The sequence below is a fragment of the Trachemys scripta genome, chromosome 6, assembly GCF_013100865.1.
Source record: "Trachemys scripta elegans isolate TJP31775 chromosome 6, CAS_Tse_1.0, whole genome shotgun sequence".
Classification (NCBI taxonomy): domain Eukaryota; kingdom Metazoa; phylum Chordata; order Testudines; family Emydidae; genus Trachemys; species Trachemys scripta.
Window position 1 is genome coordinate 122327868 of NC_048303.1, and position 22730 is coordinate 122350597.

General features: G+C 45.3%; 2 protein-coding genes across 3 annotated transcripts in view; one reads left to right on the forward strand and one right to left on the reverse strand.

Moving 5' to 3' along the window:
* The window catches only part of SLC49A3 (solute carrier family 49 member 3), a 38954-nt gene extending 30184 nt beyond the window's left edge, over positions 1-8770 (forward strand). The window contains exon 10 of the mRNA XM_034774457.1: positions 4819-8770. Within this exon, the coding sequence (XP_034630348.1) occupies positions 4819-4970 (152 nt within the window). The 3' untranslated portion in view covers positions 4971-8770. The remainder of the gene's footprint in view (positions 1-4818) is intronic.
* A 4191-nt stretch (positions 8771-12961) lies between these two features.
* DGKQ (diacylglycerol kinase theta) overlaps positions 12962-22730 on the reverse strand; it is a 98490-nt gene continuing 88721 nt past the window's right edge. For both annotated transcript variants that reach the window (XM_034773314.1, XM_034773313.1), the window contains one exon: positions 12962-21479. In XM_034773314.1, coding sequence (XP_034629205.1) covers positions 21381-21479 — 99 coding nt within the window. In that variant the 3' untranslated portion in view covers positions 12962-21380. The remainder of the gene's footprint in view (positions 21480-22730) is intronic.

A 22730-nucleotide genomic window follows, 5' to 3' on the forward strand; every position in this document is an offset into this window, starting at 1 on the left:
TTTCTACGTGGCCTCTTCCTAATTCTTTGCAGCCTTTCGGCCGTTGATAACAAGGACGGCTGAGATCTCAAGGTTGCATCTGTAAAGGCAAAATGCAACACTTAACAGAGGCAGGATTATTCACACCAGACAGAGCAATAATTTGCCCATACTTAAAGACAAGCACAGTCTACACAATAGCAGAAATTGCCCGTCCCAAAGCGAGCACACATAACCCACAGGAGCCCCAAAATGGTGAGTAAGCACAGGGGCAAGGGGGACTGATTGTTTCAGGGCCGTATTGTCCTCTGGGGTCTTGTGCCATGGGGAGAGCCAACAGCTGCAGGCAACTGTCCCCACATTTTCCACAGGAGTTGGTCCTGGACGATATCTCGCTGCTGAGGGTGACCTGGGAAGCAAGGGAGGGTCTTCTACTACAATGCGGCTTCCGCCCTGGCCCACATACAGCTTGCCTGCGTGCAGCAATGGTCCCCCCGCCCCTCACGACACAGTGGCGCGGACATGTTAGCCTGACTGGGACAAGGAGCACAGTGGCTCTCCCAAGGAACCTGTGCAAGCACATTGCCCAAGTTCTGGATGAGACCTTTGAAGAGATCGCTGAGGCCGATTACCGCGATGTGAGAGAGCACATCAACGCCCTATTCCGCATCTAGGCATGCATGCAGCCCTAACCCTGCTCGCCCCAAGAGCCCGCACCGAATAACTTCCTTCCCAAAATAAAAGCCACTTACCGGGAACCTCCTCTGGTGTTTGTCCTTCCCCAAGCACCAGCCACTGCGACTGGTTACCTTCCTCCTGGCTTGAGAACAGCTCCTGGCTGCATGCATCTAGGGATGCCGGCGTGGCTTCTTCCTCCTCGGCACCCTCACTCCCGCTTTCCTCCTCCTCCTGCCTTGCTGAACTGGGCTCTGAAGTGTCCATGGTGGTACTCTGAGTGGAGGTGGGGTCGCCCCCAGTATCACGTCCAGCTCTTGGTAGAAACGGCAGGCCGCGAGGACAGCACCGGAGCGGCTATTTGCCTCACGAGCTTTGCGGTAGGCATTCCGCAGCTCCTTCACTTTAACCCTGCACTGCAGTGTGATTGATCATGGCCCCTTTCCATCATGTCCCTTGATACCTGCCCAAAGGTATCGTAATTCCTACGGCTGGAGCGCAGCTGGGACTGGACAGCTTCCTCCCCCAAACACTGATGAGGTCCAGCACCTCGCCACTGCGCCATACTGGGGATCACCAGGCGTGTGGAGACATGGTCACCTGGAAAGATGCGCTGAGAGCACTTCACGCCTGGCTGAGCAAACAGGAAGGGGAATTTCAAAATTCCCAGAGAATTTAAAGGGCGGGTCTGACGGTTGGTCACCTGAGGGCAGGGCAGTAGAGTTCAAAGTGATGACCAGAGTGGCTAGAAGAGGAATTGTGGGACGCTTCTGGAGGCCGATCAGAGCGCATCAACAGAGGAGGGCGTCCACACTGGCACCGCGGCGCTCCAGCCAGGGCGCACCAAGTGTTATGCCTCTCACCGAGGTGGATTACCAGGAGCGCTGTAGCCACAGAGTCAGAGCGCTCTACGTGCCTTGCCAGTGTGGTCGGGTTGTGAGTTAGAGCGCACAGGGCTGCTTTAATGTGCTCTAACGCGCAACAGTAGCTGAGGGAGCTTCCTGAGAAGAAGAGCGATGGCGGTGTAGTCTGCCGTGCTGCAATATGGGGTGAGCTCGATTAGGAGCTGCAGAGCAGCTTAGGGAACCCGGCTCTATGAAACCTTAGCCCTGCAACCCCTTTAGCTGATGCTGTTCCCAATGTGCCACTAACTCGGTCTACATAATCTACTAGGATAGATAAACTCCACATCCCCCAGTGCTGCAGCTGCATGGATTGTCATGACAACTTCATAAAGAAACATGTGGGGCCCTAGTGTCCCTCACCAGCTAGAAGTAGACAGGCCGGGAGAAGGAAAACCTGAAGCAGATACTGGACCTGCCAGCAGTCCTACAGCGATGACAGAATTAGTGTTAACCCCAGAGCAGAAAACAAAATCATCCGGGTCTTTTGTTCACAAGTGAATGGCGTCTCCTCAAATCTAATGCGCCCAGTAAAAGAGTCGGTGCTGTTCCATCTCTGCCCTGCAATGTATCAGTCCATTCATGTTAGAGCAAAGGGAGATTTCATGCTGAGAACGCCTGAGCCCAATCGATCCTAGAGCTTTTATACAGGCGGGAGGAGCTGCAGAAAAAGCAGGTAAGTATTTTCTCAGTGTGGCAGCCTCCTAAGGGCAATACGGTCATTTTGTTTCCAGGGCCAATCAATTTTAGACAGCGTGTTTAATGGTCATTTTTGTGGGGTGGGGGCCGAGCTGGTCAGGAGATCCCAAAGAGACGATTGCATGTGCACCCTGAGCTATGGCTCTTGTGATCAGTTAGAAACAATGCATATGCCCAGGTTTTTCTGCGGTGAGATACAGTTTTTCTACAACATTACACACACACACACACACACACACACACACACACACACACACACACCATTCCTTGACACTTATGCTATATTCAGCATAATGGGCAGTTATGTCTCAATGAAAACTGGTTTGGCTGTGAATGAGGTAGGAACCGTTCCAGAGTGCCCTCCGGCTGTGCACTGGGTATTTTTCATTCCTTGCATTGTGCCCCTCTGCTCTCTAATCCATTGCTGTACAGACAGAGGAATCCCTTTGGAATTCCTCTAGTTTTTCACCAGTGTGCCAGGACACAAGCTAGCTCTAGTCTTCCTCAAAATGGCTGCCGACTGACAAATGAATAGATTTTGTTCTTCCATCCCAGCATCGCCTTCCTGAGGTGAAAGTTGGGCATACGGCTGATAGCTACAAAGTGCATTTAGCTGAAAGCATAGTTGGCCTGTATATGCCAGCAAACTGTCCCTTTGTGTTATAGAACAAACTGCATTAAAGGAGTGTTTGGGTTGCAAAGTCAAGCAGGCCAAAGGTGGGGAACGCTAGATTTAATTGCCTGTGTAACCTTAATTCTGCCCATTGGGTATCCATCCTGTGCACTGAATGAGGCAGGGGTCCTGTGAAAAAAAGTGTGATCATGTAATTAGACTATCATAATGCATACACACAAGGGGCAGAATTAAGGTTGCACAGGCAACCTTGATTCTGGCATTTCCTAATTTTTTAGTGCTTTAAACGCACCCTAATCAACTCCTTTCTTATAACAGTTTTTCTAATGCAATTTCCTAATTTATTTTTAAAAAGTAAACATTCTACGAAGTGCAGCAGTTTTGCATTCCTGCCCATCCTGGCTAATAGCCATTGATGGACCTATCCTCCATTAACTTATCTAGTTCTTTTTTGAACCCTGATATAGTCTTGGCCTTCACAACATCCTCTGGCAAAGAGTTCCACAGGTTGACTGTGCGTTGTGTGAAGAAATACTTCCTTTTGTTTGTCTGAAACCTGCTGCCTATTAATTTCCTTTGGTGACCCCTAGTTCTTGTGTTATGAGAAGGAGTAAATAACACTTCCTTATTTACTTTCTCCACACCAGTCATGATTGTAACACACACTAACAGCCCCATCAGGAGGGTAAATAACCACTGGAATAACTTACTGAGGGTCATGGTGGATTCTCTCTCACTGGCAATTTTTGAATCAAGACGGGATGTTTTTCTAAAAGCTCCGCTCGAGTAGCTTCATCATTTTGTGGAAGTTCTATGGCAGCAGGAAGTCAGACTAGCCGATCGCAGGGGTCTCTTGAATCTGAGAGCAGAGTTGGACCCCGGAATCTTCAGCACAAAATTCTGCTGCTGGAACTACCGAACGTATTGCCTTAGCAGGTAACAGAAGAAAGCAGTTATCCTAGGGAGAGAGGAAGTGGGGTTACTGGCACCAAGTGCTGGGTCCTGGTGGTGGTCGGAAGAATCATGCCTCACCCCGGTTGTCCACCCCCCACCCCCACATACAGTACAGGAGATGACTAGCACCTTCCCCATGTGATGCTTCCAGAGCAAGGCATGAGATGATGGAGGCATATGCTAGGTCCACATCTTAACACCCCATCTTAAAAGTTATTTCCAAATGGAAGGGAATTAGGCATTGGATATTGTCAGATTTCACAAACGAAACGTCGAGGCTTTGGTGAAAGTTGTTCCAATGGTTAATTACCCTCACGATGGGGATGTTACACACAGCATAGAATGTTTTACATCTTAAAAATGAACTAGGAAATTACCTTTAAAAAAGAGTTATAAGAACAGGGAGTTGTTTAGCGTCCAGTCCAAGGTTTAAAATCATCTGAAATGTGGCTATTGCATTTTGAACATTTTCCAGGCTTTCCCCATTGTAAAATATGCTATAAGCACATTGTGGAAAGGCAGTTATACTGAAAGGCTCTCACATAGTACAGAACCTATACATGGGAGGTAGAATTATGAAGGTCCCAATTAGAAGGGAGAGCACCTTAATATGGTGTATTATATGCCAACATCCAGAAGAATCGCAAAGCACTGTATTGTGTGTGTGTATGGATGACTCACCCACTACTGAAATGCAGCTGTCTCTGGGGTGGAAGGCACAAACCTTTCTGTATCAACAGTGTTGACAGGGGAGGTGAAGACTTTCTGAAAATGGGAGGGAGAATCTTACCCACTTGTAAATTTGAGCAAGATATGTGACTTAGCATTCCTATATTGTTGGTGTCATAGGATTTTAGAGGATATAGTTGAGGACTTGATTCTGCATCTCTTCTGGAAAACCACCACCTAGATCCAGAGCAGAAAGAGTTTGAAGTGGGCATTCACTTTCTAATGTGGTTATTTCTTTGTCTATAGTTCCCACACTGGTGATGGCTGGAGCATGCAGTGTTGTAGCCTGCTTCTATGTCATCTTCTTCCACACCGACTACAAGAGACTCCGTGCCGAAGCATCGAATGCCGCCTCAATCAACAAAATTGGAACTGAAGCAACAGCTTCTGAAGCCTAAAATGTCTTATTTACAACTGTACACTAGCACGCTGGGGAAAACGGACTAATCTCTGTGGGAAAAGGCCCGTCACACCTGTGCATTCAGCTCGCACGCTGGGGCCCTGAGCCTGGTATGGATCTTATAGGTGCTACCACAATACAAGTGCTACTCCAAGTTTGATGACAGAGGGGCTGGAACGTTGTCTGGTCTTGCGGTTCTCCACCAGAGCCCGAGCTGGACTTTTAGGACAAGATTCAAGGGAGAGGTATTTGTGCTATTTGGATCTTGCTAAAGTGATTAAAAGAACCAAAGATGGATTGGACATCTACAGAGATAAGAATATTCAGTTGCAACAGTAATGCTGAAGTATTGCAATGGAGATAAACCTCATGTTTCAGGAGTTAAGGCCATTTTTTAAGTACTAGAGGGTGGGGTGAGATAATCGGGGCGGGGGGGGGGCAGTTTGTCCGTACCTACCCTGCATCTTCCTCTGAGGTATCTGGTGCTGCCCACTGCTAGAGACAGAACACTGGCTTCGAAGGACCACGGTTCTGATCAGTATGGCAATTCTGATGGCTGGGGTGACCTTTCATCAAGGGATGGGGGTGGTAAAAACTGGGCAGGTGGGTTTTATCTTTGCCTGTGCTGGTTTGTTCAATGTTCTGTAAGCCCCCATGGTGGGCACAGCACACGCTTCTAAAAATCACCTGCAGCATCTTTACCTGTAGACATGCAAGGGGAAGCCCTGATATTTAAGCACCAAATGTAAAGGAGAATTGACCCCTACCCCCGAAGGAGAGATTAAGAGCCAGCGCAGGTTAAGAGACTGGGTTTTATAACACCCTCCCTCCACCCACTCACCTGCCATACGGTCAGCGATGCGGAATTCATTTCTAGCCTGTTGCTACTTCTGCCTTTACACAAACCCTTGACCCATTTCTAATAGTTACAATTTAATAAGCAAAGGAACCCGCTGACCCTGGAGCAGGCCTGTGCTCACTGCCCAGGAGAGGGTGAGGTTAAAGGTGAGGCACTAGCACTGTTGGACATGGCAGGAAAATGATGGTTTAGCTCCTTCCCTCAGCAGGTGCTGCCCAGGACACACCTAAGAACCCCAGGCAGGGGCAAAGGCCAATCCTCAGTGGGAACCTGCTGGAGGCCAGTAATGGTAACACGGGGGCGATTCACCCCTCGGGGGCCTAGACTAATGCACAGTGTCCCGGGCTAGTGCAGGGAGGTGTAACAGACCTGCAGGTGCTGCCGTGAATGATTGGGGCCCAAGGACTAAAGCTCCACCTGTGGGAAATTGACATTTCCAGCACGGGACTCAGTCCAATTTGAAACAAAACTTAAAATTTTCAGTCTTTCCAGGGGAGAGGAAATTCCTAGGCATTTTTGCTGTGGGACTAGGGACAGGAGGTGTTTCCAAGAGGAAATATACTCCTGGGCCTGGTCAGCTGCTGAGTGAAATTAACATGTTTCGCGGCTGCCCATCACCAACCAGCAGCTGTGAAATCATGTCAGTTTTACTCAGCAGCTCCCTGGCTTTGCAAGGTCTGCACTTCTGGGGCCGCAGGGCGTGGACCCTGCAAGCCCAACTCTAGGGCTCCCAGCTCCAGGGAGGAAGCTGGAAGCCTCGCAAGCCTAAGCCCAGGCGTGGGTCTCAGGGCCACCAAGCTCCCAGCCCAGCAGCAGGGAGTTTGGAGGCCCTACAGTCCCCAACTCTGGTGCAGCCTTGGAGCTGCAGACCCTGGATGTCGAGCAGCCTGCCGGGTGAGCTGGCAGGGAACCAGGGAGGTTTCATTCCAAACTGCACCTGTGCTGTGATGAATGTTAACTGAACCTGCCACGTGTCTGTGAAACATTTTGGGCTAGACAAATCAGCATTTGCAACCCTGTTCTGGTGGACAATTCCTGACCAGTTCTACCGAGTCCACAAGTAGCTATCCAAGGGACACTAATGGCTCCGTCCCTGCCCCCCGCCATCTCTCCATTATAGCATTCTACAACCCAGGCACTATTTGCACTTTGGAAACTGCTAGGAAGTGGTTGGGAAAACTTTCTCTTGCCGTAAAACTGCAGCCTCTTGGGAACGAGCTACGTGGTGTGTTGGCTGTAACACACACACACACACACACACACACCCACACCCATTTCAGATTCCTTCTAGGAGGCAGCAGGGGTGTCTTAAAATGACGTTTGGGTTGTCTCCCAAGAGCCATGCACAGATGTTCTCATACCTGCATAGAAAGGGGGCCTGCTGCCTTTAAGACCCCGCCTCGCTCTCCCCACAACCAGGAGAGGTGATCCTCAGAGTAAAAATGATGGGCAGGAGCAGAGGATTAGCTTCAAGCAGCATTAACTCCCTGCACGGTCCTCATTAAGAGTAAGAGAACAGCCAAAGGGGAACCCAGCCAATAGCAACCAGGCGACTGCTGGATCCACGCTGCCAGGACGTGGGAGGAGGGGTCCAGAGGAGCCAGGAGTCATCTGTGATTTATAAACTAAATGACTGTAATGACCGCGGTGGAGAGAAAACGGATTCCTACTTCTCTGCAGCGAACAGCAAGCAAAATGGTTGGTATCCAAGATACCTCCACAGCAACACTGCAGTGCAGTTCTTTGGCAAGGAGTTAAACTGTCCAAGTCGGGATACTCGTTCCCACGTATGGCCTTTCAGGGCTAACAGGCCATCTGCGATGGTGCTTGTAAAAAGCTACTGTAAATGACACTTGCAACTATTCGGATCAGTTTGTCCTGCTCTCCAGTCCACTTACAGGAAGAAGGGACTTGAGGTCCTTCAGGACTTAGAATTAAGTGAGTTTTAGCACTGCAGATTGTGTACAGCCCTTTCTCCTACTGGAGGGAGCTAATTGTTCAAAAGAGTGAATTATTTCACTCTCAGTACACTGCAAACTAGATCAAACACATTTGCAACTCAGTCTTTCCTCCTGCCTTCCTGAATTTAAGGCATGTGCTGTCAAGAGAAATCTGACTGCCTCTGCAGTTGAGTTTCTCCCTGGTGGGCTATAGTCTGTGTGAGTGAGGGTCACACTTCAGGCAGTCCAGTGTAGTTCAGTGTGTGAACTGATCAAGCCTGAGATTCATTGGAGGATTTAGGCTACACTGACACTCGTTGAGGACCAGGCGCACTGGTCACCTTCACAATCTCTCTTACTAGTTGATCACCATTTGTTAGTTTGTACAGCTACCCATTAGGCTCTGTCTACACTGTAGATCTTACAGCAGCACAATTGTACCACTGCAACCACGCCGCTGTAAGGTCTCCTGTGTAGCCGCTCTATGCCAGCAGGACCCACCTCTTCTGCTGGCATAATTAAACCACCCCCAATGAGCAGTGGTAGCTACGTCGGCGGGAGACGCTCTCCCAGTGAAATACCACTGTCCACATCCATGCTTTTGTTGATGAAACTTATGTCCATCAGGGAGGTGTTTTTTCACACCCCCGCGTGACAAAAATGTTGCCGACAAAAGTGCTAACCTAGACAAAGCCTTACATTCCCATTAGACTCTAAAATTCACAGAATGAAGGGGAGGAATTGTCTAAAGTAGAGGCTTTAGATAACAGATTAAGATTCAAGGAGATAAATTTAAAGTGCTTCAGAAGAACAGACTGAAGTTATCTGACAAGCAGATTTTAGTTTGTCAACTCTGCAACTGTGGCACTAAATGCCTAATAAAGTATGACTTAAAACTTGTCAGCCATTCCTCAGTCCTGATCAAAATGCTCTTGGTACGTGATTGTTTTGTATCGCTGCAAACTGTCCAGTATAATAAATGGGGCTTTGTAAAAATGACAACTTTGGCACCACTTATATGTATTTTATCCATGTGAGGGTGCACAAAATGAACTAATCAGAATAATTTTGTTACACTAGAGACGTATAATGAGTATAGTGTGCCAAACATGCATTTCAGGCTGTCTCTCAAATGACGGCAAATTAATCCCAGGTAGACACCTGACTTCAACTGGTTGCGGCAGTGGGGAGAAATGCCGTGCTAGCCGGTGTATCCAGAATCAGCCGTCACACTGCGGCCTGTGGGCCTGCATTAGACTGAGCCAGAAAGCGTCAGTTTGATTTCCGTAGAGTGTTTTATAGAAGACTAGCAAGAGCAGACAGGTGGCTTTTGCACTTTCTAACTTCCCGATGTGAAAGTGTGACCCAAGCCAATCAAGGATGCATTTGGCCTGTTTAAACGGTAAGTGTCAACATTCTAAATGTGGGACAGGGCCATGGTGTTGGTCGTGTGATTGTTTTTCTGGACATCACAACGGTCCGTTAGCAGGACATTGGTGCAAACCTAAGCCATCAGTCCCCATAGCTTCCTAGGGAGCACACCCTGCTAAAAGAACTACTGAAGGGTGGTCATTTTTCTGTAAAACAAAGTGTCAGGCCTGAGGACCTGCAGCGGGCCTGGGATCAAGTAACCTGCTGAAGGACCTAACTGGCCAGATCACTGGATTGGTTGAGCGGCATTGCCCCGACTGCTCTTAAGTCCAGCAGTAGCACTTGGCCAGTGATTGCCCAATGCTGTGATTGCACCTTTCCCTGGCTTCTTCCCAGCCTTGCTTCAGTCCGCTTGATCCCTACTTTGTTTCTGACTCCGGGTTCCTGACACCGGCTCTGACTCCTCGCTCTCGATTCCAACTCCGACCACTAGGATGGATTGCTGTTGTTCTAACCAGTAGGCCGGACTGCCCACACCCCAGTCTGTGGCACAAAGCCTGGCACAATTCCCTTCACTTCATACACTCTATGAGTAGTAGTTCCTAGTCAATGCGAACTGCCTTTTCCCTGTTATTTATTTACCTATTGCTCCGAAATAACGTTTTGGGGATCACCCTGGCCAGTGAGGGATTCTGTCACCATCTTGGATGTCTTAAAGCCGTGCTGCTGTGGTTCAGTGCTCTGACACCAGTACCCACCCTGCAAGCAGGACTTCCACCAGCCTTGTTACTTCTTGCAGGGTGAGCTCAACAATCCCTTCCAGTCCCAAGTGCCCCCAAATCCAGCTCCCCGTGTTCCTCACTACCAGACACTGACTTTTCCCTCTGGTTCGTCACCGCCAAAGGTGTGAAACCCATCCCAGGTTAGCAGTTCACTTTGGTGCCCGCACTCCAGTTTGCACAACAGAGGAGCTGCTTGAGGTGCATATGAACAAAACAAAATCATTGATTCGAAGATGAAACAACAAGGAAAAGCAAACACAGGCGAGGTGCACAGAAAATAAACAACGACACGAGCTCAGGCTTTATACGTCCCCATTAGCTAAATTCCCTTGTCTAATACAAGTGACCTATTGCCTTTGGACAGGTTGTTCCCAGCATGCCCGTTTCCCTAAAGAGAATCCAGTGTTTCACGGAGAGCACCCCACTGAGATGCTGGCCCTCAGTTTCTGGATACCTTTCAAATCCCTTCCCCGTTAAGAGGGTTTTTCCCCCTTTTTCTCAGACTCTGGCAATTCATGGTTACACAGAGCAGAACGTTTTCCACGCAGGGGGTTTGTTTTCCAGTTCAAGTTGTTTCAATGTTTGTCCATTAACTGTGATGGTCCAACATTGTCATGTCCTGGCTGGACAATGTTAAATGCTAGGGAAACACTGTCCTGCCTGATTGTCTCCCCCGCTGCTGTGAGGGGATGGTGCAGTTGCACTGTAGTTACAATGACAATGCTCTACACACACATCCCTGCACACCCAAAACCTGTACACACATCTCCTAATGACCAGCAAGTTCAGGACATTACAAGCTTTCATAACAAACCTTGACATATTTTGATACATAATAGCATTGTCTACAAATTCAAGGCCATGAAAAACGCGTCACGGACCGTGAAATCTGGACTTTTGTGTGCTTTTACCCTGTACTATACAGATTTCATGGGGGAGACCAGTGTTTCTCAAATTGGGGGTCTTGACCCAAAAGGGAGTTGCAGGGGGTCACAAGGTTATTTTAGGGGGGTTGTGGTGTTGCCACCCTTACTTCTGTGCTGCCTTCAGAGCTGGGTGGCCAGAGAGCGACAGTGATTGGCTGGGCGCCCAGCTCTGAAGGCGGCACCCCGCCAGCAGCAGCACAGAAGTAAGGGTGGCAATACTATACCGTGCCATCCTTAATTCTGCACTGCGGCCTTCAGAGCTGGGCGGCCGGAGAGTGGTGGCTGCTGACTGAGAGCTCAGCTCTGCAGGCAGCAGCGCAGAAGTAAGGGGGCAATACCATACCAGGCCATCCTTACCTCTGTGCTGCTGCTGGTGGCGGCTCTGCCTTCAGATCTGGGTTCCCAGCCAGCAGCCGCCGCTCTCCAGCTGCCCGGCTCTGAAGGCAGCACCGCCGCCAGCAGCAGCAGAGAAGTAAGGGTAGCAGTACCGCAACACCCTCTACGATAACCTTGCGACCCGCCCCCAACAACTCCTTTACGGATCAGGACCCCTGCAATTACGACACCGTGACATTTCAGATTTAAATAGCTGAAAACATGAAATTTACGATTTTTAAAATCCTATGAGCGTGAAAATGACCAAAATGGACCATGAATTTGGCAGGGCCCTAGTCATGAGGAAGTATCTATAGAAAATATTGTCAATCCAAGGTTTTAAGGTCTTGTCATTTTGAAGTGCAAGACCTTTAAAACAATGAAGGATTTACATGTCACCAAATCAAACGTGGTAGAACCGTGGAAACGTTTAAAACTGAAAAATCTGCAGCGGCAGCATCGCAAGTGCTGCAAGCTATAATTGTGTGAAGAATCTATATATTGGGGTATTGCTCTAATTAAGTCTGAAGGCAAGAGGGCAGCAATCCTAAATGGCCAAATAAACTAGACAGCAAAGTCTATCAATATGTTCTAAGTGATAAATATTTTATCTTGCAAATAAATCAATAGCCAAAAACAAAGCCATATGCAACTACAGTAATGCTGTCTTGATATTCCCTCCCTCCACCCCCAACCTTAGTTCTCCCACTTGAGAGTCATTTGTCAAAGGTTTAAGATTCTAAAATTGACTTAAACTACTACAACCACCAATGATCTCATGGACCTTCAGATTCAATGAGGTTCTGGACACACGTTATCTTACGTGTAAAAAGTATGATCAAAACTGGGGATACACCATAATATGCAAGTAAAAACTCCTTCCAAAAAGAAGCATCACTTAATCTTGTGTCAACAAAAGGGATGAGTTTGAAAATACGGTACAAGATTTTTCAAGCTGAGTGTAACTACCTAAAGCAATTGTGTGAACCGAACTTTGAAAATCTGGACCATTGTTAAAATTATCCACAAGGGAAAAACACAAGGTTAAAAGAAAACCTCAAATACCATCAAGTGTGCTAACAAATAAAGACAAAAGCAGCTAAACATTTTTAAGAAGCTGGCGCAAGAGATACGGTGCAGGATAAAATACAACAAAACAGCAATGTCTAAGTTGCAGAGAAAAATTGGAAACTAGCTAAATACTCAGGTGATCAACTATCAAACACCATGATCTGCAATACAGAAAAGAGAGCGATTATTTTTCAGAAATTCAGGAAAGAAGCCAGTAGTGCAGCATCAGAAAACAGTAGCCATAACAATGGCACATTAGGTAAGTTCATGGAGGATAGGTCCATCAATGGCTTTTAGCCAAGATGCTCAGGGATGTAACCCCATCCTCTAGGTGTCCCTAGCCTCTGACGGCCAGAAGCTGGGAGTGAACGACAGAGGATGGATCGCTCAATATTTGCCTGTTCTGTTCATTCCCGCTGAAGCACCTGGCACTGGCCACTGTTGGTAGACAGGACACTAGGCTAGATGGACCATTGATCTGACCCTCTATGGCCGTTCTCGTGTTATGCTGAGCACTAGGTATTCTTGGACACTTGAACTGTAAAATGCTCAATCAAGTAGTGTCTGGAGAATGAGTGAAACAAAGCAAGTTTGCTCTTTGCAGAAACCCCTTTCACCATTTGTAACAAGAAAATGTTAACCAACACACACAGACTCATCCAAGGTGTATCAGAAATTACCAATTATATTTGTCACAGACATAAATTCTAGTTATAGATCTCTGGTACTCACAAATTATACTTAGAATACAGAATTTCAATCAGTGCAAAATGTACAGTCAAAATTACACACAAAACCATATTGCAAAATATATACAGAATTATTCTAAGAACATAATCTGAGGACAAACTGATGTTTAAATATAAAAGAAAAGTCCACCTTTTTTTTTGTTTTTTAGTTACTACATTTTAGGAACATTAATTCATAGAGATTACCAGCACAGTGGTCTGCAAGTCAGAAAACTAGAAACTAGTTATAGCATGAAAACCCTTTTTTAAGATCAAACCACAAGTAAAGATGTGTGATATGCTTTATTAGTTTGAGGCACACAACACAAATAGAATTCAACCACATTAATAGCTACACTGTCAACAAACTGTTTCGAAGAATTATCAGGTAGAAGCACAAAGAATCAGCACTGCACACTAGCCGAACTATTCAATGGTCAGTTTAGCTTAGCTTGTCGGTGTAATCCACGTGGCCCAACATGTGACAACATTCACAAGAAATTCCGTAAGACATCATGAAGTACCTTGTTTTTAAAAAACGTGTTCAACTTATTTAAAGAGCTAGTCCTGTGAAATCGGCTGCTTGGACTAGGTGGCAATGGAAAATAACACAATTACTCAGGTAATGATAATTTACCACATAATAGAACTTTTGCGTACAGGAGGATAATCAAACTTTTCTATGGCTAACAAAACAATCTGTGCTTCTCTGATTTTGATATCAAGGTATCAAATCCTGCCTCCCGCCCCCGCCCTCGCCCTTCATCTCAATCTACAGCTTCACCAAGGTAGCTTACTGTTTGTCTCTCAGCCATTTCCGATTTAAAATTTTCTCTTTGCACTTTTGAAAAGCGGAAACGAGCCAACTACTTCTATGACACAGACCTCGCAGGATTTTGCTTTCAAGGAGTTAGGTTTAGGTTTTTCAAGCACCTGTATTTGCTCACTTTTAATACTGACTAATTTCTTAGGCACCTCTTGCTACTCCCTATTTGGCAAATTTAAAAGCATAAAGGGAGGAGAGCAATCACCAGAGCGGCATTTCCCCGATCCAGGATTCTGCATCCCTTACTGGTGTATATTTGGCCCAAGAGACAGCTGCCTTTGGACGCACAGGATGGCTGCATGGCACATTCACTTTAGGCAGACAGGGTAATAACCAAAATTGTCACAATTTTGTGCCCAAATGAGGAATTTTTGTCCTTTCATCTGTAGGAATTCAGAGATGGAAAGTTAAGCCTCTTAAACAGGTATTTATATTGTGAATTGCTACAAGAGAAGCGTAAAAGGTCAAGGTGATTAGCACAATATGGCATAAATTGAAGATAAATGAAGCCACATCTTCTGAGAATAAGTGTTCTCTTAATAGATAAGCTAAGTGCATTATGTCTGAAACACGTTACAAAGGTGTTGCTAAACACAGAACAGAACTAACAGTGAAAGGATCATTTCACTGCGCTATAAAGAAAAAATGCTTATCTGCTTTGAAATACATTTTTAAATCATGATATACACTTGTTTCAAGAGCTCAGACCAACTTTTTCAACACCACTTAATTGTTTATAAAACCATTTTATACATTATCAAAAATAAACTGGTCCTTTCGGAAGAAATGTTCAATCTAATACTTTTATCAGCACAGAGTCGGTTCTATCAGTTCATAGCAGAAAAGTGAAAATCCACGCTTACATATTTCCGAAGGGTTACTTACGAGCCCAAACTAAAAAGGCAACGATTCCACTCCTGGGCACGGGAAGTAAAAACAATAGTTCCAAAATGTAAAACAGTGCACTGTGTCAAAAGCGAACCAGAGTGCATACAATCAATAGTCACCAATCTGTAAACATTGGAACTGCTGGTCTAATCATACATTTAGAAACCATTTTAAGAAGTTGTGTTCAAACCACTGCATTCCATGTAATGCCTTTACATTGGTCAGTGCAAATGCACAGAGAGGTCAAAGACGTGAAGGCCTTTTCAGTTGGACTTCTTATCACACATCCCGTGTGTCAAATTAACTACCTGTTAACATTATAAATAAATTTAAAATGAATCTCATGCATTATAAAAATTAGTCTATTAAACCTAATTCATAGAATAGCAGCCAATTTATAATGGTTTAAAGTTTAAATGAACTTTCAGTCAGTTAGATATAAATATGTATTGCAAAAACGTTACAATCTCCTCTCCTTCCCTAATGGGGCACTAAACGAGAGTACAGTAATTTCACTGAAATGGATGCTAGGGAATGTTACAATTACAAGAATAACTAGCATTTTAAATGGCATTCTACAGACTTCTTTGTATTTTAACCTGAAAGTGCATCTTAAGTCTGCAAAAAGGTTTTCCTTATTTACACTACAAACACAAAAAGGCAGTTCTGCCATACGCTAAACAACGTCTGTTCTGCATTTAGTTGTTAAGTGCAAAATGTCTGGAAAATAATGGAAACCCCCACAATCTGGGATCTAGGTTTGAAAACGAGCCAAAGTTCCCAATCTGAATCTGAGCCAGGTCAGTAGTAACTGAAGATCTTTGCATTTCGTGGCTGTTGAAGGACGTACGTGGAAATGAATGGGTGGTCTCAGACCCGCTGCTAGTGGACAAGCGTTCAGATCAAACCGCACCATCAGAATTGGCACTAATTAGTCATCAGTTTCAGCAGAAGGGCTGAGAACAAAGGACATGAAGGTGGCGCCAGCGGAGGATGGCAGAGGCACACAGTCACTGTGGCGGCGGTGGGAAAGCAGCCTGTGTTGTAGATTGAAAAAACGTCTATTTCCAGGTCGCAATACTGCACTTTTCAAAGAAATATTCAGCTGAACGATAAACAGACTGCACAAAATACACAAAGTATCAGGCAATGCTATGGTACGTTTTAAAGCATTTGCACTGCTATAGCTTTATCGTTGTTAAACCTTACCATTTTCAACAATTTACCCCAGGTATATACATTTGCTACAATGGTTTAATTTTGTTTGACATTAGGCAATGTTTAGCAATGACTGTACTTACACAACAATAGGCTGGGCGACTGGGTAAACAACATACATGCATAAACACATCCATCCAAACGTTCATCCAATAGTTAGGATCTGGATTGAGTAGATAAGGTACTCTTAAAAAATGCCACTTACACAATAAGCTTGTATAGGATATGAAGGAAATAAATATCCATTCATAAGAGTTTCATTCATTATTTACAGTCTTGTGACTACTAAGAGGTTTTCCTAGATTTTTATTAAATGTATTACAGAGGAAGAGTTGTGGTTTAGTTTAATATCCAGGGCCTGATTAAAATCTACAGGAAGATATACAGAGGTAAAGCTAAAATATATGCTGATGCTGAATTCTAAACTCATTGCTGGATTTTATAACCAGTGAATCTTGTTGAAAAAAACAGGTTCCTTAGATCCATGAGGTTTGTGTTGGGAATCTTGATGACGGTGTCTCTCACAGACCGGCAAGAAGGGGCTCAGACCACTTGTGTGTTATCAATAAGGATCAGAAGCAAATGACATCAGAACCTAGTCACCCAGCTAAATCCACACGAGGATATACTGTGACCAGATGTTCAACTCGCCCAGACAACTTAATCGTTTTTTGGCAAAATGAGTCACTGAGTTCACGAAGATCAACTTAGATTAAGCATCACTAAGTAGAAGCTTACACTACCCTAAACCAAACCATAAGTGTCGGAATAACATTGAGGGAATAAGTTACAACCATAAAAGCCAGAAATTGTGAAGTTATGGCTAAAACTCAGAGCAGACATTTTGTCCTTACCCTGTACTATTCAATAACATACGTATCTAGGACTGTATACCTTAAACATGCATTGGATCTGGGTTGGAAAGCTGAGATACTGAATAGCACTTTTAGTGACCCCCTTCTCCTCCCCTACTGACAAGGGATGGAAAGCCAGGAAATAGCGGCCAAATGCAACGTTCCAAGCAGGAAGCGGACAGGCAATACAAGTGTGCCCTGAGGCTGTAATCAGACAGGGGCCTACAGCACAGTATACGTCTCCCTATGAGCCCACAAGGACCACCCATAAGCACGGCCCAGCCTCCCCAGGATTCAGCCTCCCTCCCAATATCGTTTCTGAGCTCTCTGCGCCACATTTTCTAAACCACTCTAGCTCCAAATTTGTTAATGCTATTTTAAGCACTGGCCGAGGGACCACGGTAAGTTTATATAATTATCACGTTTTACAGCATTCTCCACTCAGAGCTGATAATGGTATGAACCATGCATTAGACCGTCAAAATGTAATTATATTGCATTATCTCACTGGATTTACATAAAACCTAATTATCAGCTGTTACACATGTTTAACGTAACTTATAAGCAACGCCACCTTTCTGCAGGGAAGCCTCCGAGTAATTAATATGAATGCAAAGACTGTATGTGATTAACCCTATCCCCACCCACAGCAAGTGTAATTTTGATAAAAACAAAACTATAGCGCTACAATTCCCTAAGCATCTGAGCCTTTTTAAATACCTGAAATTGAAACAGCTTAAAAATAGTTCCTCAGAGAATTCGTCTCCGTTTTTCAATTGGTTTGCTTATTCTGTGTATATTCACTTTTCCATCCCACTTGCCCAAAAATCTGTTGCGTCTTGAAAACATACAGAAGATATTTCAGAACCAGACTAAGAGACAGAAAGGCCATAAACATTAAGCTTTAAAAATCTGTATCTATTTTCATTTCCAACGAGCCAATCACCAAACTGTCTAGATACCACATACATCAGACTTCATTTCTGCATGAGCAAGGGTCCGAAGCTTCTCACCACTTCTTCTATCCCTATCAGTGTCCTCTCTGGTGGCTGCCTGCCAGGAAAGCACTATTGCACCAGACTATGGGAGGTATGCACAAAGAGATGGATCTTGCACTGTGCTCTAAGTGTGGACAGAGTCTGGCGTTTATACCAATCAGATGGCAGGCAATTCCACAGCCAAAACGTCTTCCACTTAAAATATGCTGTCCAAAGAGTTTCACCTTCGGGATTGTGAACCACACTATTTCAGATAACAGCCACGGCAATGGGGCAGCGGGGGAGAGAGACAGGACTGAGCACCTTATGATCTGTGAAGGTCAGGACTAGCAGCATGAAACAGATCCGGAGTGTCAATTGGAGCCAGCGTAGGAATGGCGCACTGGTGAGATGGGCTCTCTGGTGAGGTCCGTGGAGGAGAGAGGCTTCCGTTTCTGCATGCTCTTTGCAGTCACCTCAGATAGAGTCTGCAGATGACAAAAACATTCATCTCCATGGCTAGGCCGCATCAGAGAGAACAGAATCAAATCTCTTAACTACGTAAAGTTTAAAAGCAGCTTTCCTGGCCACTGTTGTGCCTTGGATGCCCATGAGCAGTGATGTATTTCCTTAGTCCGTTGACTTCACCCTGCGAGAGCAGACAGCTTGAAATACAATGCTTTCCTCCTCCCACTATCAGCAGAAGTGCCCACACTCAAGCTGCTTGCTTTTCATGCACGTACCAATTTCCAAGCACCGAAGTGGAGCTGATGCTATGTTTGAAGAGGGAAGATGCACATGAAAGATCTGCACCATCAGCATGCAGATATCTCACTCTCAACAGAGATCTTGTTCTGATGTTGAATAAGAGGGGATGGCGTCCTGTAGCGCTCTTACGGTAAGGACACATGGGGAAGAGGAGCAGCTGTCCCATAAGTGAGTAAAAAACATCTCTTGATGACGGATGGTAGAAACTGTTGTTAGATCAAGCCGCATTTGCACTGAAGTTTCAGCTCCGTCCGTGGCAATAAGCTGATTATCAAAGCCGCTGCCACACCTTAGCTACGTCCGAAGCATGACTAGAAGGTGTCTATAACACTGGTAGAAAACAACCGCGGCAGGTGTCGACTTGCCACCACTTGCTGAGGAGACCGTGAAAAGGGGATGGCTGGCAAGAACACCGGCATCAATTGCTTGCTAAACAAAGGCTGGGCTTTTTCACGTTTTACGGTCGACAGAATGCCATCCTGGAGGTGGCCCTCACGTGGGACCTGGCTTCGACGGGCCATTCCACAAGCAGCGACGTTAAGAGTCTTTTCAGAGCCTCTGCTTGAGTGACTGAGCCACGCTACCAATGCGGTCACCGTTTTTCTCTGATTTGCTGCCCCCCGAGCAGAGGTGGCTGTCATGTATTTCATCAGTTCTTTCTACAGCCAAGGGTAAGTGCGCCTAGTCGCCTGCTAATAGGACTCTGGTTCACGAGGACATAGCTGGGAGCAGTTCCATTGGTCAAGACTTACCAGACACAACACTGAAAGATCTTAGTCCCCTTTCCCTGGGTGGGGTAGGACTGTACAAATTCCTTCCACCACAATGGTTCTACATCTTTTCACATTGCTATTTGAGCCCATTCATTTCCACCTGACTTAGATCACCAGAGAACCATGGTGAGCTGAGAGGGATGCAAAGAGAAGGGGTGTTTAGAAAGGCCCATGCGGGAATGGCTGCGGACAACAGATGTAGCGTTCTACCAGACCTTCAGCACATTAGCCCCGGGGCTGGGCAGCATTCTCAAACACCCTGACCCATCAGTCTGCAGCAGGTGGACAAGCAGTCAGATCACCTTTCTGGGAGGATGGTCATGCCCTAGCCTGGGCTTACAACATACACTGGTCCAGCTACATTACAATACAGTCACTATGGCCCAGATCCTCAAATGTGTTCAGGCTCCACTTCCAATGAAATCAATGCGCGTTAGGTACCTAAATAGCATTGAGAATCTGGGCCTACCCCCCTTCTCCATGCCCCAAATGCTACCCTACATTGGCAGCCTGCAAGAAAGAACCGTGGCTAAACAGTTGCGGGAATGCTGTTAGGCCGTTCGTTACTTTACTGCTAAATACTCAGTCATCTGAAGCCACAGCATTTTCTACAGCACATGACATACATGTTGCCAGACATACAGTCTTACTGCACACACACTATGCCTCCGAAAAAACTCAAAGAATTAAACTATTGTGTATTTTCGTTAGCCTGCCTCTACGTTCACATATCGTGGGCTACGTCTACACTCCAAGCCAGGGGCGTGAATCCGCTGCTCGCGTACACATCTCACGGTAGCTCAATGAGAGCCAGTGCAGATACAAATAGTGGTGTAGCCATGGCAGCACGGGCAGCAGAGACGTAGCTTAGCTGTGCCGAGCATGTGCCCGCCGATTTCAGGCTGGTTTGTACGTGGTAAAGTTTAGATACGCCTCCACTACTACGTATACTCACGCTAGCTTTCATCGAGCTAGCGTAGGCGGGGAATCGCACCCCTTGTAGAGAGGCAGCCTTAGTGAACTGATAGTCAATGAAATAGTCATTTTCAGCAGCTTTTTGCCAGAATTAGTACCCATTCTTCTACTCTCTGGAGCTTGTATGGAAGTCATAGTCAAAATACATTTACACATAGGGCTTTTTTTTTAGAAAATTAATTTGAAACAAGACAGATGAGGACCTGTGGAGGAGTATGGAGTCACCAAAGGTAGAACACCCAGCAGGGGAGAAAAATAAGAGCCCAAGAAGTTTGTTGTCTACATATATTACTGAGGTAAACTTTGCCTCCATTTAGTTAAGAGATAGCTGCTGAACTGTTTGATGTGTTTGATGACTGGAAGAGGCTAGACCATTTCATAACTGTTTAAAACATATTTTTGTCCCCATCCACTTTGTCCAAGTAAACCACCTTGAAACGATACTGTCTTAGCCATTTTGACTTGAGCGTTTCAGCGCCATTTTTCTCCTCTGTACACGGCGCTCTTCACGTTGGGATCATTATCATTACGGTTATTCATCTCGAGTAACATGGTCTCAAACAGCGACGCCTCAGATTGTGGTGTTTGGCCTTGCCCAAGAAGGTCACAGCACAACAGCAAAGAGATGCAACAACTACAGTTCTGTTTGTTGGAAGACTGTTGTTCAGGGTTAGTTTAACAGAACCTTGCGATGAGTTGTCTATGGAAGATTATGTAAGAAAGAGGCTAGAAATTTCTTAACAAAATGAAAATTTTGCAAAACCAAGTGTGAAGAGCTCCGTAGGGTAGATCTGTGTTATCTACTGGTACAAACCAAAAACTGGGCAATGGTTTAGGGAAGGCTACCAAAGGCAAACATTTCGAATGAAATTAGTGGTATATGAGTAGGTGTGCGTCAGCCACCTAATGAGGCACAATCATTTAACAAAATAAGCAGAACACAGTACTATACAATGGAATAAAGGGCAGGCTCATTCGGAACCCTTCTTTACCAACCCCCTGCACAAAGCCGTACAGTGCAGGCTCCTTTCATCTACAGTAGCTGGGTTGCTTTTGTTCTGTAAAGGTCCGCTCAATTCAGTGTCCCACTTCAGTGATTGATACACTATCTGTTCTGGTCTCTTTCAAGCTTCCAGTTTTTTTCTGCTTCTGTTTGGATTTTTTCAACATGTGGACCTTAAATAAAACATTTGTAGAGACGGTTAATGAGAGCAATAAAACATCTCTTTATTCAAGCAAATTTAAGAAAGCTATGCTTAGTAATGAATAAAATACACATTAATGCTGCAACAGAAAAGCCATTTAATAGAGATACTATTAACTTAACTCTCACTTGTCTTTTTTCAACCTCTTATAATTATATCACCCAAGATGACTAACAGAGTCAAGAAAAGCCTAATTTTTGGTTTGCTTACTTTGCGCATTTAAGAGCGGTTTCTGTACAGTGACTCCAAATTGCAAAATGTGTATCTCTCTCTGTCGTGCAGGAAGGGAAAAGTTTTTATACACTGGCCCTCTTTACAAAAAGGTTAATAGTTTGAAAGAGACAAGGCGGGTGAGGTAATATCTTTTATTGGAGCAACTTCTGTTGGTGAGGGAGAGACGCTTTCGAGCTACGCAGAGCTCTTTTTTAACCTGAAGAAGATCTCTGCGTAGCCGCAAATACTTTTCAAATAATCGAGGCACATTCTGCAAACTCCTCTTTTTTTCTCACGACAAAAGCTTGGCATTCGATGAGATTTCTGGAACTCTTTCTGTAGCAACAGATTTCTGCCGTCGTTCTTAAAGGGGTCATTCAAGGAACTTGTGTGTGTGGGAGTCATCAAATGCACTGACAGTGCAAAAGAATCATTTGGCTGCTTCATTGTCAGCAGAAACTTTAACTCCTTGGATGGGAGAAACTTTACTCTCAATCTCCCCAACCCCTCTTCTGCTTCCCCTCCCATTGCTCATACGTTTCATTTCTCCACTTTCTTGCTAGTGGATTCCTTGACCCCTGAACAGGGAGTGCACTGTCCCTCATACACCATGTTCCTGGATTGTCTGAATAACCCTGGTCTTCTGCAACGCAAACAACATAATTAGAACATGGCTCACTGCTGTCTCATGCGAGGCTAAGCCACATTACAAAACCCCCAGGGGGCTGTTTTCTTAAACATAATCCCCCTCGATACTGTCGTTTTGCTGGTGAAGACAGGCCCTTTAACTAATGTATGTGAACGTCTTTGAATTTCATGGTGTAGATTCCGTAGTGTATATTCATCCAACAGTGCTCACATTATGCTGATTAGCACCTTAAAAATGAAATGCACTAAGAGGATGAGGAACCAGACAATTAGCAGGAGACGAGACAAACAAATGGCACGACTTAGACTAAGGAACAAAACCAAAAAGGAGAAAACTTTAACGACAACCATTTACATTTTT